The sequence below is a fragment of the Ceratotherium simum genome, chromosome 1, assembly GCF_057802395.1.
Source record: "Ceratotherium simum simum isolate JZ-2026a chromosome 1, ASM5780239v1, whole genome shotgun sequence".
NCBI classification, from domain to species: Eukaryota; Metazoa; Chordata; class Mammalia; order Perissodactyla; family Rhinocerotidae; genus Ceratotherium; species Ceratotherium simum.
Genome location: NC_141900.1, coordinates 7257203 through 7275654, shown reverse-complemented (window position 1 = coordinate 7275654; position 18452 = coordinate 7257203). Strand labels below are relative to the sequence as shown.

General features: G+C 41.8%; 1 protein-coding gene across 6 annotated transcripts in view; it reads left to right on the top strand.

Moving 5' to 3' along the window:
• Positions 1 to 18452, top strand: part of COBL (cordon-bleu WH2 repeat protein) — a 286849-nt gene that overhangs the window by 122180 nt on the left and 146217 nt on the right. For 3 of the 6 annotated variants that reach the window (XM_087433352.1, XM_087433180.1, XM_087433114.1), the window contains exons 5-6: positions 1186 to 1283; positions 4889 to 4963. In XM_087433352.1, coding sequence (XP_087289478.1) covers positions 1186 to 1283; positions 4889 to 4963 — 173 coding nt within the window. The remainder of the gene's footprint in view (positions 1 to 1185; positions 1284 to 4888; positions 4964 to 18452) is intronic. The other 3 variants (XM_087433415.1, XM_087433307.1, XM_087433242.1) reach the window with 1 other exon arrangement.

The window sequence follows — 18452 nt, the reverse complement described above, 5'->3', positions numbered from 1 at the left end:
ATCTGGAACATAAGAGGGCCAGTTCTAGCTCTAAAATCCTGGTGAAGAAAACATCAAGAAACGGAGAAGATAGAGGATGAGAGCTCAAAAAAAAAAAAAAAAAAAGAAAAGGCCCCCCTAGAGAATGTAATTAAAAAGAAAAGCATTCTGGCTGAGGTGGAGGAAGGAAAATCTGGAAACATGGGTCCTGGAAAATCTGAGGTGATTATTTCAAACACCACCTGTGTAAACCACTGCTGTTATTCCATGTTCTAAAAAGGAGTAGAGCCCTTCAAGCAGGAAGGCCATTGATTTATTTTATGTAGTTAGCGTTTTTGCCTCACTCATAACTCTTTTTTTAAAGATTTTTTTTTATTTATTCATTTTTTTCCCCCCAAAGCCCCAGTAGATAGTTGCATGTCATAGGTTCACATCCTTCTAGTTGCTGTACGTGGGACTCGGCCTCGCGTTGGACGGAGAAGTGGTGCCTCGGGGCGCGCCCGGGATCCGAACCCGGGCTGCCAGCATCAGAGCGCGCGCACTTAACCGCTAAGCCACGGAGCCGGCCCCTCACTCATAACTCTTAAAGTGGATGTTTTGCATGGGCGTTGCGGTCCTTACAGCTGTGCTGTCCAGTCTCATGGTCCCGAGCACGTGTGGCTGTGGGGCACTTGGAGTGTGGCCAGACTGAACTGAGGTGTGCACACTGTATTTTGAAGACATAGTGCAAAAATGAATGTAAAATGTCTCACTAATATTTATATTATGTGATTAAATGATAATATTTTAGTTGTGTTGGATTAAACAAAATATATTATTGAAATTAATTTCACCTGGTTCTTTTTGATGCCACTACTAGAGAATATAAAATTACGTATATGGTTCCCTTTATTTTTCTATTGGGCAGCACTTCCCTAGAACTTTTAGATTTGTTTTTTTCATTCTCGTACGGGGTACAACCACACCCAGAGAAAAACGCCACCATAATCACTAACGGAGTGTAAGAACCTCTAGTGGTTTCATAAACGCGACTGCATGCTGTGAGATGGCTTGAAATGCTTTGAAAGAAGTAGTTGATGGTTTTACCCTCTTATAAGAACTAAAATAAAGTTTAAGAGTAGAGGAGTCATTCACTGAGATTTTTAAAGTGAAGTGTTTAATCTCTTTCATATGCTGAAAAATAACTTCTTACTCTTTTTTTTCCAGAAAGCTTTAGAAAATCATCACTTGGCAATGATGAGACAGACAAAGAGAAGAAAACATTTCTGGGATTTTTCAAAGTTAATAGAGGAAGCAATAGTAAGGTAATGGATTGAATACATGTATGATTTTGTATTATGTAAAAATAGTTTCTTGAAATGTTTATACTCAACCCATCTTGGAATTTCTCTAAATATGTTTAGGAATATTAATTCCTTCAGGAAAAGGGAGCTTATCAGCGTGCACTAACATGACTGACTGGTACTTCCACACTTGAGTCCTGAAGCCATGTTCTTGGGTGATGGTGTTTACTCACCATCAGAACATGAAGCCCTGAGCCCCTCTCTGCAGATACTTACACAGTACCTGGCGTGAGGTTGATGCTTAGTAACCGTTTTCTGCGTTGATGAATGAGTGAATGCACGGTACAATTAAGTTTATACAAAATAGTCAATGTCCCTGTAGATGAACTGAAGCTTCAGAACTTGTTTAACATATGAAGCCTTGAGGAAGAGTATTAGATGTTGAACTAGCCCATTTGCTAGTAAATTTTGCATATTCTTTGGTCCTCCCAATATGACTTGGGAAAATGCTGCATAAGTTAATTTTATTATAATCTTGCTGGCCTTTATTAAATAAATCTTAGCATCTTATTTTGGATATAATGTTATAGAGTCATTTAAAGTCATTGTACATAGAGTAAAAATGAAGATTTTTGGAATCATGTATGCAATTCTCAAAACCACAAATCCCTTCTAATTACCAAGAAAAGAAAATGCTCGTTATCCTATTATGTGTGTTTAAAAGGTGCATTTTGCTAAAATCTATTATTTTCTCCTTACTAATAAATGAGACTAAAAAGGACAAAGCCGTTCTGGTGAATGTTGGGCTTCAATACTGTCAGCTCAGTTTGGAAATGTCCACCATCTGTTCAGTTTTAGAAGAAGTGTGAGGAAGGTGGACTCAGGTTTGTTGAGAACCCTCTAGATCCATTGCATAGATCTGTGCATCTGTGCACCAGCTGTGTGTCTCATTTCCCAACCCTCAGGGGCCTGTGGTGTCGGAATGATGATTCACCCCAGGTTCGCTGTTGAGGACACTGGAGCTCAAAGAAATAAAAAAGCTTGCTCAGGGTCCCAGGGTTAGATCCCAGGTGGGTCTAGACTGTGGAGCCAGCGGCTGCCCCTGGCCGTGTGGAGATTCCGAAGCACCAGGTCGGTGAACATGCTCGGTGAAAGCTGAAGGTCAAATGAAGCTCACCAGGCTGAACCGGGGGGTGCTTTATTGTCCTTAGGAGTTTCCCACAAACCTCAGCTCAGTTTTTCTCTGCCTGCCCCGATGCTTTGATTATGATTTTGTGCTTCTCCTTTTTATTACTGATTATATGTGCTTTCCTGCATGTTTCCGTGTGTCCTTTGGAAATCTGTGCTCAGTGTGCATCCTCTATGTCAGATCTTTGAGCCTCCCCTCCCTCCCTTCTCCTCTCCTGTCCTCTCCATTCCTGTCAGGATTACTGAAATTACAGATTCAGACTTCTGCATATGAATGTCCCTTCACTCGATAAATGTTGGGTTTTTTGGTTCCTGAAATTTTTGAGGTAAGTTTGCTGGGACTGCCTTCACTGCTGTCCCTCTTGGTCCTTAGGACACCAATTCACGGTAAAATCTACCATTTCTTCACACTCAGATCTCAAGAGTCATTCTTATTGTGTCTTCCTCCTTTTGAGAGATGAAACCAGTAAAAAGTCTAGAAATATTTTTGTTTTAAGCAAAATAAGATAGCCTGAAGCACTGGAGACTGGCGACTGACTTGGCTGCTGGGGGTTTGGCAGGAGACGCCATGGAAGGATGAAACACCGGTGAAGAGGCCGCAGGCGATGCAGCCTGCTCTGTGATTGCACGGGACTTTTCCTGCTGTCCCTCTCTTTCCTCTGTCTTGGACGGGCTAGGATTACTTTTCCTTTCTCACATGCATCATCTTTCCCTCTCATTTATTTCATTTATTTTGCTCTAGACTTCCCTTATTCAGCCGAATCATTATTGGGTTATTTGTTGTTGTTTTTGGCATGAACTTCATCGTTCCTTGTTTCTCTCCGTTTTTGTTGTTTGAGCTGCTAAATGCAGCCTGATTGAATCTTCTAGAAACCTGGTGAGAGAGGTATTATCAACCCTATCTGCAGGTGAAGAAACTAAGCTGTGTAGCTCTGGGCTAATTATAGTGCCAGCGAGCGCTGGGGTTCCGCCCCGCCTGTCCTCCGAGCCCTAGTTTATTCACGCTGTGCGTGGCTTCACAAGTCTGGGTCTCTATTTTTCTTCATTAATAATGAGAGGATTTGGAGTAAATCGTTTTTTAAATGACTTCTAAAATTCTATGATGCCAGATAGTCTACAGATGTCTCTACAGAGAACAAAGCACTAAGAATGAAGAAATATCAAGGCATTTAAAGCTAAAGTGAGTCTTGACTGTATCTCCTTAAAGGAAAAAAATATACATGTGTGTATATTTGTGTGTGTTGTGTGTGTGTGTGTATATATAAAATCTCAATAGAGATTGTGTGTGTGTGTATATATATATAAAATCTCAATAGAGAATATACTTAAAGGGATATCATTTTGGCTGAAGTAGATAAGGGCCAATATCTTTCCTTGTTTTAAAACTTTGGGGGCCGGCCCGGTGGCTTAGCGGTTAAGTGCACGCGCTCCACTACTGGCGGCCCGGGTTCGGATCCCGGGCGTGCACTGACGCACCACTTCTCTGGCCATGCTGAGGCTGCGTCCCACGTACAGCAACTAGCAGGATGTGCAACTATGACATACAGCTATCTACTGGGCTTTGGGGAAGAAAAAAAGGAGGAGGATTGGCAATGGATGTTAGCTCAGAGCTGGTCTTCCTCAGCAAAAAGAGGAGAATTAGCATGGATGTTAGCTCAGGGCTGGTCTCCCTCACAAAAAAAAAAAAACTTTGGTATTTCAGTGGTTTTGAAACCTGACAATTTTGTATCATTTTGACATTATTTATTCTCCTAACGCAGTAGTTCTGTAAAGTACCTAAGAATCACCTTAAGACCTAGTTTAACAATTGGCTTCTTGGGTCGTGTCCCCAAAGATTCTCAATGGGAGGTCAGGCTGGGGCCCAGGAGCTGTATTTTCCAGTTGCACCCAGGTGATTCTGTGCCTGGTGGTCAGCACACCATCACGTGGAACATCCTCTTAAGCAGTAAAGAGATATCATTATGGTTTTCCTCTTATGGATAGGGAGTGAGATAGTGAGTGAATTATTTCTACGTACACCCAGTCAATGAGCAATGCAGTGTAAACTGAATTTAAAACTTAGAAATCCTCAATACCTAGTGAATTATTTCATTTTCTGAGCTAACTCCATTAGCTCAGACCCACTGCTGTTCATAGTGCATATTTTCTAAGCTAAAGAGATGCTTTTGAGAAAAAGGAAAAAGAAAACTCATCCTTGTGAGTCATGAATTGCAAAATTGTGATTTGCAGATCAGCGAGCACTTTGGTTAAGGGCTGCTTTAGAACAGCTTTCAAGTCCCGAGGCTGAGGGACGTGGCCATGGATTTCAGCATTTAGTGTAGGCTCTCCTGCCTTGGAGGATGGCCATGGTGGCATTTCTTGCCTCAATATTAAGGACGATTTTTTCGTTTGAACTTATTTTCACCTGGAGATGACGTGGGTTCGTGCTTGTGTTCTAGGCCGAGCAGATCGGGCTGTCGGGGGTGGACAGCGATGAGGACGCCTCGAGGTCGGCGTTAGGAAGGGGCGAGGACGTGAGTACTAACACACAGCAGGTGCTGCTTGCTAACCGGGCGGAGCTTCTTGCTGCTCTGCATGGCCTCCCAGAAAAGGAAATTAAAGATTAGTTTAGTTGTCTTTTGTTTTGGGGTTTATTTTTTTTTTGTCTAGATAGATGCACAAAGCTGCATATGGCTTCGTTTTTAGTTGTCCATGCTACATTTGGAAGATGTGAAATATTTAGTTTCTATTTCTCTGCACGGTCTGCATGATCAGCAGGATCCTTCGTTAGAGTAGCTGAACTTACACTCTCTGCAGTTACTTCCACACATTCTCAGGAGCAGCTGTTGGTTTTGGAGCTACATGGCCCTGTTTCCTAGTACTGGATCTACTAGCTCCTAAACTCTGCGACTACACTTTGAAAGAATTTTTTAAATCTACCTGTGCTCGGGGCTGGCCTGGTGGTGTGGTGGTTAAGTTCCCGTGCTCCACTTTGGCGGCCTGAGGTTCTCAGGTTCGGATCCTAGGTGTGGACCGTCGCACCGCTTATCAAGCCATGCTGTAGTGGCGTCCTATATAAAGGAGAGGAAGATGGGCATGGATGTTAGCCCAGGGCCAGTCTTCCAGAACAAAAAGAGGAGGATTGGCAGATGTTAGCTCAGGGCTAATCTTCCTCACACACACACAAAAAAACTACCTGTGCCCCTACTTTTCAAAGTTGGCATGTAAAAAGTTTCTTCTTAATTTTAAATACTTGAAAGAAAATAATTCATAATATGTTATCAATATTGATATCTTAAATGTAGCTAATAAAGTTTGATACTCTCACTTTTTAAAAATTATGTAGACAAACTCTTCTAGAACAGTAAGACACTTTGCATTATGGCTCTTTTCCTTGATTTCACCTTTCCATGACAGTCCCTGTGAAAAGTTTTATTTTTCTCAAAATATTTTTTATGCTTGAAAGTCTTTTATAAAACTTTGAAATGAAATGTAATATAAGATTAAAATGTTTATCTAAATTAAATCTTTTGTTTCATGTGATCATAAAGCTGTAAGTAGGAAAATATTCGTTAGATTGAGTTCCTATTACAATTGCAAATAAATAAAAACAACAAAAATATATTACAACTATTGATATATAATTGTTAAGCATGAAAAGTAAATTTTTTTGGAAAAGATGTCTTTTAATAAGATGAAAGTTAATTTTTTCATTTACTCCATATATCAATAAACACAATTTATTGATAAAACTGGTAAGTTTCAAGATTAATTCTGTGACTCTTCATTTTTATTGGTTTAAGCTCTACGGAAAAATTTTACATAAATAAGTACATGAGGATGGAAAGTTCTGTTATAGGAGCACCTTTCCATTCTTTGAAGTCTTTCTGGTTAACCACATAGCGATCTATCATCAGAAATTATTTTGAATGATCTTTTTTCTGTACCTGATTAGATTCTCTTTCAAATCTGTCAATAGCCAAGATTTGGAAGCCATTTGACTTGCAAAGGGATTTGTTCCTCAGTCACATTGAAGTGACTGACTTCCGGGAGGTATAAGAAAAAAATACTTAATCAAGATTTATCAGATAATAATTACACTCATTACTCATTGGCACTTTTTTTTTTTGGTAATGTTTGAAGACATCTCTCCTAATAGAATAAATGCAATAGAAACAGATGTAGAAACCAAATAATATATGTGAAAGAATTTTTTAAATTTAAAGTGTTATATACAGTAATATAAAGGAATATTACAATTAGGTATGATATAGTTACCGAAATTGTGTAAATTGTTTCTAGATAATTTAAAAACGTCAAAATGACCAATTTGACATCATACTCTTGTTTTTATTCTTTTTATATTTTTCAGTAGTCTCAAGTTAGAGTTCCATGCTTCACAGCTGCTGATTTTAGTAACATGTTGATCTGGGCTAAGGAATAGCAAAGCCGACTCATTTTTTTTTTTATTTTATTGAGATGTAATTGACATATACCGTTGTATTAGTTTAAGGTGTACAACATAATGATTGATATATGTATATATTGTGAAGTGATCACCACAATAAGTTTAGTTATCTATCCAAAAAAAAAAAAAGTGTAGTTATGTATGGTGATAGATGTCATAGGTAAGGTTCGAGGAAATTGAAATATTATCAGTTTTCACTCACTTTCGCCAATATAGTATTTTTTAATGAAATTTTTTTAATCTTGCCCCAAACTTTAAATCTATTTTTGTCAAGATCTTAGATTTATAGATTTAGCTCATTCAGTTTATGAAGAATGCCTGCCGTGTAAACTAATTGGCAAAATGAACGCTTATCGTCCAACCAAAAATCCAAATCTTTATCTCACTTCTGATTCTAACAGTAGCTGTGTTGAAATGTTCTCAATTCCTCACGCATCACTTTAAAAACATATGGGTTTAATGCCCTGGACTTAATGCTTTTTTTCTCTTTTAATGGCCGTATTCTAATGCTCTGTGAAAATCAGCTCTCAACTTTTATGACAACCAAATCTTGTTGATTTCCAACCTGAAGAAGGATTTAACATGTGGTGGGAACTAAGGCTGAGCTTGAGCCCAGGTGTGGCAGCAGCCTGTCCATAGAAATGCTTATGATCATTCTCATCTGAACCCAAATAAACATGAATAAAATTATCAATGATTTTAAAGAAAATTTCTCCTTCAGTTGTATAATCTTAAGAAGTCTTTACCTGCCATAACCACATCAGCTGTGCTGGGTTTTTTTGCTATAAAACAGACTTAAATCAACTGAGAATGGTTTGAAATGTCCCTTGACTCATTGGTCTATAAGGCTTATCGTTTCATCAGTCTCAACTTTGGCCACAAATTGTTAGAAAATGGCTTCTAATATTTCATGCCCTCTCCAAACTATGTCTGTGTTTGAGTAGGGAATCTATTTAATTCCATTGAAAGGCTTGGCCACTCACACCCCTTTGGTTATTACAGTGTACCAGGTATTATAAGTTTTTCTACAGCAATGAATGGCAACGTAAATTTTGTAGTGGGCATTGTTAATTTGTGTGTTTTTTTTTCCTCACTAATCCAACATAAGAACACATTCATGACATAGATAAATGATAGATAGATGGATGGATAGATAGATAGATAGATTAAACCAAGGCAAGAACTTCATAGGAAATATCCAAAGCATTTATAAGGAAAATTATAAAATTCTAGAAATACACACAAAAGTAGAATTGTACAAATGGAAAGACATACCACATTCTTAGATATGAAGACTCAACATCATTACGTCGATCAGGTTTTGTTGTAGAGCTAAAGAAATTGATTATAAAGTTTATTTGGAAAAAGAAACAAGCAGTAATAGCCAGGAAATCCTGAAAAGCAAGAGGGTGGATAAGCCTTACTAGTTTGAAAATAGCTTTTAAAGCCTCTATAAGTCAAGCTGTGTTATATTGGTCACAAATAGCTCAATGGAACTGAATAGAAAATCTAGAGCCAATTGAAGATGGAAATGTGATATATAACATAGATATACAACATACAAATCAGTGAAGGGAACTAAACTTATTATGTGGCATTGGAATCATTGAATAGCACAAAGAGAAAGATAAAATTGTATATGTTTTCACAGTAAACACTAGCATGAAAACGAATGGATCAGAAATGAAAATGTAAAAATTGAAACCATGCAAATACTAGCAGAAAACAGGAGTTAATTCATCTATCAAGTGAGAGTGGGGTCTACTTTCCCAACTATGACTCAAAATCTAGATGTGATAAGGAAAAACTAATAAATTTGACTTCAAGAAGAAGAAAACTTTCTTGAATGACAAAAGAAAGAAAGAAAGAAAAAGAATATTATGGGCAAAGTAAAAATCCAAATGACAAATGTGGGAGAGGTTCTTTCAGAAATAGAAGATGACAAGCTGGTCTAGATAGGTATGAATAGAAAGGTCACAGGAGAAGAAATATAAGTGGTGCATAGATAAATGAAAAAATGCTCCAACTTACTCATAATGAGAAATACAAATTAAACCTACAATGAACTTCCATTTATCACCCATTAGATTGACAAAAACCCAAAAGTTTGTCAGTGCACTCTGTTGGCTAAGCTATAGGGCCCTTGTAGACATTGCTGAGCAGAATGCAAAATGCTGCAACATTCATGGTGGGGAATTTGGCAATATCTAGCCAAATTGTATATGCAGTTACTCTTTGACCGAGAAATCCTGCTTCTAGAAATCTATCCCAAAGACTCACTGCCAAAAATCTAAAACGATTCATGTGCAAAGCTGTTTATTGCAGCATTGTTTACTGGCACGAGATGGAGGCAACCCGAGTGCCCATCCGTGAGGGGTTGGTAGAGTAAACTGCGGCATGTCCACTGGTTGGGCACTGCGCAGCTGTGGAAGGGAAGGAGGAAGCACGTTATGTACTGAAGTGGACTGCTGTACGATACGCTTTTTTCATTTTTTTAAGTTAAGGATGACTTTTACTGAAAATCAAAGTCAGTAAATGAAGCTACAATGTGGTAGATTAATTATTGGCCTGGAGATAATTTACTGGGCTTGAAGCCCTAGGGCAAGACAGCACTTAATATAATAGTAGTGGCCAATGTGACAATGACCACAGCTGCCACCACCTGCCTGCCTGTGCCAGGCACATGCTAGTTCTATGATCTCATTTCATCTTCCCCACAGCACTGTAAAGTAGGTGTGATCTTCCCTATACAGACACAGAAATTCCCAATGTTCAGAGGTGAAGAGGTTGATCAATCTGTTGATGTCTGTTTATGCTTATTGATATGTTTTATATTCATGTTTATATTTCTTTTCGACTATTAATGTCTTATTAATGTCTGATATCATGCTTCCATCAAGCATGTTGGTGATGTAACATTCCTCAACAGCACTCTGCTATTGTTTTTGTTTTTTTTTTGTAAAGAGGATCAGCCCTGAGCTAACATCCATGCTAATCCTCCTCTTTTTGCTGAGGAAGACTGGCCCTGAGCTAACATCTATTGCCAATCCTCCTCCTTTTTCTTCCCCAAAGCCCCAGTAGATAGTTGTACGTCATAGTTGCACATCCTTCTAGTTTCTCTATGTGGGACACGGCCGCAGCATGGCCAGAGAAGCGGTGCGTTGGTGTGCGCCCGGGATCCAAACCTGGGCCGCCAGTAGCGGAGCGCGTGCACTTAACCGCTAAGCCACGGGGCTGGCCCCCTGCTATTGTTTTTATAGATTTCTCTAAGCCATTGGCTTCTAGTCTGCGGGTGCCCTCAATCTTACTTGAGCTGGGATGGGAGAGCCTCAGGGAGCGGTTCACTCTGCCCTCTTTGCCCTGCACGTGTTTTTTTTCCAGGGCCGGCAGTTCTTCCTTTAGTCGCGCTGTGTGGCAGGGAGAGGACATATCCTTTTGTGTATGTCCAGTAGTAAAGTTAACCCCGCTCCATCTCCTCTTGCATTGCTCCCTGCCTTAGGTCCCATAAGGCGCTTGGGTGTTGGCTTCGCAAGAAAACAGCTGCAGTGATGGATATTTGCCTCACTGGTGCCCCCCTGTTCTGTGCCTTTGTGCAAATGGTAACTTTTAGTTTCAGTTCCAAGCCATAGTGAAATCTCTCTGAAGGGCACAGAGGTAGAGAGCTGGCCTCGTGGAGGCTGAGTGCAGGCATCCACCGTTCGGGTGTGAGAGCTGAGCTTTTGGTCCCACGCAGCATGGGGGATCTCTCTGTCTCCACTTTCTCATCTGTAGAATGGGCATGACACTATCACTCTGCGGGATCTTTGTAAAGATTAGCAACTATAGAGCTCACCTAACACCCTTAGATAACATTCTAAAATGAGAGGTAACTTGATTGGAGTTTTATTAGAAAGTTTGTGGATATTATTGTTTATTATTTATCTTGAGAAAATGTAAGTGGTTTATCATATCTATAACCTGAAGAGTCTGAAGAGAATAGATTTGCATTTAAAAAAAATGTATCCTAATGTAGATGGTCAAAGTAATCAAATCTTCCCTGGAAAATGTAGTTAATTTGATGTAAACTAAAGTTTATTCTAAGATACATCTTCATTTTCTTAATCAAAGGAGCTTTGAATCATAGCAAATATAATTGTCTCCCACATGATTTCAAGCAGTTCTCCTGGAATTTCACATTTTTCAGAGAACTCTCCCTTCTGTGTTCGTGCATGCATAGTGTACAGTTCCTTCATTCCGCACATCTCACCCTGAGACACGGAAGGGGACGTGCTCAGGCGCCATTGGAGGGGGTTAGTCGTGAGGTGGGAATGGCTCTCAGGTCTCTTTGTCCACCCTCTGCTCTTTTTCTGAGTCACGTAAACAGCAGTGATAAGCCATGCGCACTGATGGAACAAGGTGCCTGCATTGATTTGTAACTCAGCACACACACAGAAACACCATATGGGTCTGGTAAAGTGGAAAATGCTCTGGTGTGGGAGTCAAGTCACCCGTGTTCTAATCCTGGTTCTGTTATTAACCGTGAGATGTTGAGTCAATTGTAAAATGAACTGTTGGAAGTAACTGGCCGTTTGTGGGCCTCTTGCCTTGGTTAAGCAAATGCTATCAATTTGACTAATCTAAAGGTTATCAACATGAGCTTCTCAGCTTGCATTCATTTTTACCATAAAAAAGTCTTTTGGTGAATGATTTAAAAAATCATAGCCTCAGTTAAAAAAATTAAAAATCATCTGGGGACGTGTTCCCGTGTGCTCTGTTAAGGCAGTTATGCAAATATTCTGTGATCATAGTCTTTGCTTTTCATGGTGGAAGGAGTCACTCACTATGTTCTGACATGATTTCCACATCCAAAGCCCTGATGCATTTCTGAATTCAGGTTGAAGTGTTCCCCATGAGTAGCCTGTCTCTGATGGACTATCGGGGTCCTGTACTTAGCAGACCAGAAGCGTATGGGGATGCCCACCAGTAAAGCGACACTCTTGGAAAAAGTTATTAGAGACTAAGTTGTAGAGAAAATTCCACAATTTTAGCTGCCCTGAGTCCCATGCTTATCAGAGATCCTGTACTTCTGCCCAGCTTGCATAGGCCTGTTAAAAATCATGTCTTAAGTGGATTCTAAAGAACTTGCAAATGCCCCTGGAAGTGTGTATTGAGTCAGTCCTGCCACCAGGGGGCAGCATGTTCACAAGCACAGCGAGACCTGCTGAAACTCTATCCTCCTGGCCTGAAAAAGCTAAAATTCACTGTTTTGGGAGTGTTCACAAATTGAGAGCAGAAAAATGTGTCCCAAGGACTGAGCCACATGTTTGTGATATAGAACTAATTTTTGTTATAAATCAGTTTTGAAGAGATACCTTAAAAGTATAGCTTGTACCTTTCGAAAGTGTTTTATATTCAAAATTATATAATAAATAGCATATGGAAAGTTTTAAAAGTGGATGCCTACAGTCCAACACAATTTTTTGTCATTTTGTGTATTCTCTTGAACCTTTCTTCCACTGCATTGTACATAATGCCAACTCTGAGATGCACAGAGAGGTGCTTTTTCCACTTAGCATCACGTCATTTACAATTTGCTCTGGTACAGCATGGTCTCTTAATAATTTCTTTAAAGGTTGTATGATCCTCCATGAAGAGGGGAAAGCATGGCTTTTTCTGTTTGCTTGAATGTGGATTCTAACTGTCACACGTACACTTCTGTCACCACTGAGGGCCCCATCTTCCGCGTGTGTGCAGTGGGTTTGTGCTCACCACTCGCGAGGGTTCCTACGAGGATTAAATGAGATTGAACAGGCACCAAGCACACGGATGCGGTTGTAGTTAGGACTTGATAAAGTGGCCTCACTCTGCCACCTTACTTGTTGCTTTTTCCTCTGGCATTATAAATAATGTGAGGGCCGTCTTTGTCCCAAAAGCCCTTTTTCATTTGGGGGGTTTCCTTATGAAACAGACTTGCAAAGATATTAGGGAATCAAAATCAAATAGTGCAAAGGAAAGAGACCCTAAAGTGTAATTTAGAAAAATGATCCTGAGCTGCTTTGCATACCTGTTTGCCCATTAAAAGTAACTTTTAAAGTTTTCATATCACACACTCTCTAATGCAAATCTGGAACTGTCAGAGGAAGGTTTTGTTTTTAAAGCTTGAATGAGTTTTTTTCCAAAGCCTCTTGTTCTTAGAATGAGAATAATGTGTAACTAGAGCCTGAAAAGTTGGTTGACAGTGCCTAATGCCAATACTTAGTTCTCAAAGTGAAGAGAAGAAACATAAATTTTTAACCTCTTGGCTAAAAATTTAATGTTTGTATGGATGAGAGATAGAAAATATCCCTTTCAAAATAGGATTTTCCTTATGTTCCTTAAAACATGAGTATCTGTTTTTTTCTAATATCTGTATTTCTTTTGTGACCTTCTCCTTGCTCTTTGATGGACATGTCTAAAACTATAGAATCTCAGTTTCCTCCACACAGGTTGGTTGAGTGAGTGGCATTTAAGTTGCCTCTGGAACCAGAGAGCAGAGAGAAGCACAGCTCCCAGTCCCTCGGCCTCCCTTCCCATCTTGGGAAATGGCAGTTCTGTCATCACAGTGGCTTAGGCTGGACCTTAGAGTCCCTTTGCTTCCTCTGTTCTCCCACACTCCATCTGCAGTCCATCCTCAAATCCCGTCTGCTACCCTCAGAATCCCATGCTTTGCACACCTCATGGTCACCTCTCTCGCGGTCCCCTGGTGGCTCCACTTCCAGCAGCCTCCACAGTCTCCTTCCTGGTCTCGCTGCTTTGGCTCCTGCCTTGTCCACTTAGCGGGCAGAGTGAGGCTTTCAGGTGGGTCCTGACATGGCGCCCCACTGCTCAGAGCAGCCTCACCTCACTCATGGAAGATAGTCCACGTGCCCTCCCACCTTCCAGGTGTTCTCCCCCAACCTCTTCCCATCATGGGGACATGCTCTGGGTTTCTAGACCCACTTTTCTTGTGTCTCAATCTAGACTGTTGAAGAAGGAAATTGACGGTGGACTGGAGCTCCCCACACCGTGGCTTTCCCCAGATTTCTCCTTTCAAATGCTGACCAAGTCCTTGTCTCACCTGTTTCATCACACCCCCCCGTCACTGTGCCTCTGGCCCCCACCTGTCCAGCCGTGAGCCGCACACCCACATCTACTCGGAGTGTCGTGAGCCACGTGTGAAGTCCAGCTGTGCTGTCCCTGGTAGTCTTCTGAGCTCCTGCTGTAACAATCAGAGAGGAGAAGAGCACCTTTTGTTTGGACTGAGTTTTTATTCCTGGGTGTCTGTTGGTCTGTGGGCAGTGTGGCTGGGCTGCCATCTGCTGTCCCTCGCCCTTCCCAAAGTGAAGCCTGTGCCCTGGGACATTCTCCAGGATCATGTGCATTCTCCAGGTCTGCCTCCAAGGTGACCGGGGTCAGAGCCCTCTGGGATGGTGCTACCACCCTGGGGCCTCTCAGAGCCCCGGCCTCCCTTCCTCTCCCCTTGCAGAGTTTGGGCTGGATTTCTCCCATCCACGTGGCCTTTGCTCTCTCTGCCCAAGTCATATTTTCTTGATTTCTCCATCTTAAATTTGCACCATGTTAACCTAGATTCTTTCCTTTTCTTCCTGTTGAGCCGTCATTACAGGCCTGACTCCAAGTGAGTGAGTGAGGGGGCGGACTCACCCCCCCCCCCCGCCTCTGTGAGCTCTGGCTCCGCCCCTTAACCACAAACCCCACTTTGAGGATCTCTTCTCCTCTGCAAAATTTGGGCATAGTTCCAATTCATAAAAAATTGCAGAATAAGATGAACAGTCATGTTTAGCCAAATTTATTTCATATCTTTGTGTTAATTTCTAAGAAATTCAGCAAACACAGGTGAAGCTGCTTGTATGACCCTAACATACTCCACTCCCTCCTTCCTTCCCCAGGGGTCACAACCCTATGGAAGGTTTTATATTTTAGTAAGTATAGTGAATGGGTATCTGTCCATGAAAAGTATGCAGTATTTTTGCATATTTTAGCCATGTATGTGATGATTTATTTTTTAAAGTCTGAATCTGAACTCAGAATAAGAACAGTTAATGTTGGGGAAAAAATAGACAAAGAAGGAGAGAAAGAAGGAAGGAAGGGTGGAGGGAGGGAAAATCAAAGCAAGAGAAGAGGGCAGAGCCTGTTCTGAAATAACTAATCACAGGTGGTCCTCTCCCTCTGCCCCTGCCCAGCCGCTCTCTGGGCAGACTTTCTCCTAGGCTGTGCTGTGGGAGACCAGAGGACACTTGAGATACAGAGAGGAGCCAGGCCAAGACCTGAGTTCAGGAAAGACACACACAGGGGAGCCCCTCTCCTGGTGCTGTCAGACTCCAAGTGCAAGGGCACCGTGGGGTCTTCTGAGAATTCCGATTTGGGATGGGGCAAGGGGCAGCAATTTGGCATTTCTTAGGAGCTCCCTGGTGAAGCTGATGGTGCTGAGGTGCCAAGCGGGCAGCGCTGCTGCAGCGGTGGATCAGGCGTCGGGGCGCACGGAGCAGGGGGCAGCTGTCTTGTGCGGGAGGACAAGGAGGGTCTGCGCAGAGAGGGGCAGGCTCAGCTGGGACTCGGACCGTGAGCTGGTCCGGTGGGAGGACGTGGGGAGAGGCAGGCCTGGTTGGCGTGGGTGCCACCAGCACAGGGGACAGGCCAGACGGGATGGTCTTGATGATTGTCCATGCTGTGCGTGTGTGTTCATGCATGTGCATGCGTGTGTGTGTGTTGAGTGTGTGTGTGTCAAGGGCAGTTTTTAATGACTAGATTGGAAACACGTGTACCCTGAAACAGACTGCACAGAAGACTTACTACTTCTCTGTTTCTGGCACTCAGTCTGGGTGAGACAGGTCAGAGCTTTCTTTTCATCTCACGATCAGAACGATGCCCGTATTTGCGTGGCTAAGAATGTTTGCTGCCCAGGTGATATATTGTGTGTCTATAATTACATCGTAAGCGAGACTCTTGTGAATGATGGCCTCCAATAAAGCTTAATACTTACGTGTGACGTTTCCTGCCGGGTGACTCCTGGTGAGCCTGGCATCTCCTTTTGGAGGAGACACTGAGATCAACTTTCAGGAGGGACATTTCAGAAATTTTGGCACTGAACTTCAGACTGGGATAATCTGATAAACTTGAACAATAGCTACTGCTTGGACATTCTGAGACAAAAAAGGAAGGAAAACCAAGAACAATAAAAAGGTAAAGAAATATTTCTGCCTCCCTGGCTTAAAAAAATATATATATATTTACTATGAAAATATATATATATATTTAGTATGTAAATATATATGTAGATATTATATAAAAATATATACTATATGTTATATATTATATAAAAATATATGTACATATTTTTAGTCATAGTGTTTTGGTTGAACTATAAGAATACATATTTAGTAATATTTCATAAGTGGATTGTCTTTGATATTTATTTTCTTTTAGCGTAATGTATTTCTGTTTTACATTGTCTGGATGATTTTCTAGCTTTATAGCAAAAATATATGAGCAAATCATAAATGCAAATGGTTATGAAGCTTATTCTTTTGAAAATATGATTTACAGAAAAAGATATGGTTTTCATTTGCGTTTGAATTTCCTTGGCATCTCTGTCTCAGCGTGATGTGAGTCCTGTGTGGCTGTGTGGAGGTTGGCAGAAGTGAACATTAGCATTTCCATTACTGAGGATGCAGGCTCTCCTCCACTGGGACCTAGAACAGATGCTTCAGGTCGATTCTAAACCATTCAGGCAGATGACTTACGTATTACTAGGTGGATGTGGTGCTCCTCTATTTAGGGTCCATTAGGTCAAATGTTGACTGGTTTGGAGGCCGCTCTATTCAACACATACTAGACCTTAGGTATCAGCTTCTGAGAATTCCTTAGTTTATGGGGAAAAGGGTTGAAATCTGTGGGAATGAAGTCAAGAGTCATACGAACTCTGCAGTCTTCCTCTTACCAGGTAAAGCTAGCTGTCATTGTTTTCCTTAAAATTGTACATTGATGACTCTGGTGGTGCATGGTTTCTAACTCTCTCTTTCCAGTCACCGCACTTGGTGAGTCTGTGCCAAGACTCACGCTGTCACTGCCTCTAGAGGCTCTGCTGATCTCAACAACCACCCAGCCTGGGGTTGTTGAAAACTGCGGTCAGTTGGTAGTAAAAAGGGGAAATGACTTTAAGCTCTATGTGGACCAGCGTCCTTATTATTATTGTTATTGTTATTTTCCTGATTGTATCCGAGCGCCTCGTGCAGCGCCTGGCGAGAGGAGGAGCTCACAGGCACCGTTACCTACATGCGTGCCGTGTTCAGAAGCACAGCCTGTGAAAATTGACTTCCAGTTTGATTTGTTAATACTTTATATTCTACGCTAAAGACAGACATTTAGTATAAGCAAAGTTAGGTTAAACACAGAAAAAAAAAGTTATTAATGCTGAAGCATTTATCCTGCTGCCCCACACAATAAATTTTGATGCAGAGATTTTGGATAACGGTTTCCTCATTGGAGGGGACAGTGGTAGGAAGTTCAGATTGAGAGCTGGTCTTCCACGGTTCCGCTGACAGCTCTGGGGCATTGTCAACGCCCACTCCTCTCCTTGAACCGTGAAGGTCAGGGATTGGGATGACCTGCAGGTGTGCCAGTGGCCACCTTTCCAAACGCCTGCCAGACACTAATGACACCCATGGTCCAGCCCTGCTCTGTGACAAGGACACTGATTGTCAAGGAGAAGGGGAGGCGCTCCATGTCCCAGGTGCGTTACTGGGGCAAAGGCAGGTGAGAGAGAAGCTTCATTTTAATGTTTTGGATGAGTCACAGTGATATCGATTGTCTTCTTAAAATTATACCGAGGTTTGCTGCCTCCTTTGGAATATTGCTGCTCCACCTGAACTGTGAGTGTCAGCTGCATGGTACCTGTCCTCTGAGGCTCTCAGAGCCCCTTCATATCTGGTCCTCGTTGCCACCACCTGGGGAACAGTGGTAACCGCTGCCGGTCCTGGTCCCCAGGGAGGAAAACTTCCCTCTGCTTTCTGGGTGCTGTGCTGGAGCTGCGTTCTCCCTCTGAAACTAGCAGAGACCGGCATCTTCCACTGTCATGAGGAGCCAGGCGTATCCCGGCTGCCTTCTGAGGAGGAAGTTAGAGACAGCACAAGGAGGGCATTTACTTTACTCTTAAGAAAGGAAGACTAGAAGTTAGGGTGCAATGGTTAGAGATGAGAAGATGTGGACTATACATATAACTAGTTGCTGTCAGATAATTCTTGGAAATAATACTCTGGATGTTGCAAGTTCAGCAGGACCAATGAATCAGGTGTGCTCATGGGACATGAGTCTAAAGCCTTGTTCCTGTGTGGGATAGAGCTCTGGAGCTGTTTGGAAGCTGAATGTGGGGGCAGGTTATGACCAAGGGTTGAGGAGGTCTGGGATGCTGGCCTGTGGTCACTCCCATAAAGAGCTGGGCTGTGCCAGTGTGGGGCATAACACATTAGTCCCTAGCTGTTCATTGTTAGATCCAGCAACCGGTCACCTTCTCAGACTTTCTGCTTAGGGCTATTGTTTAA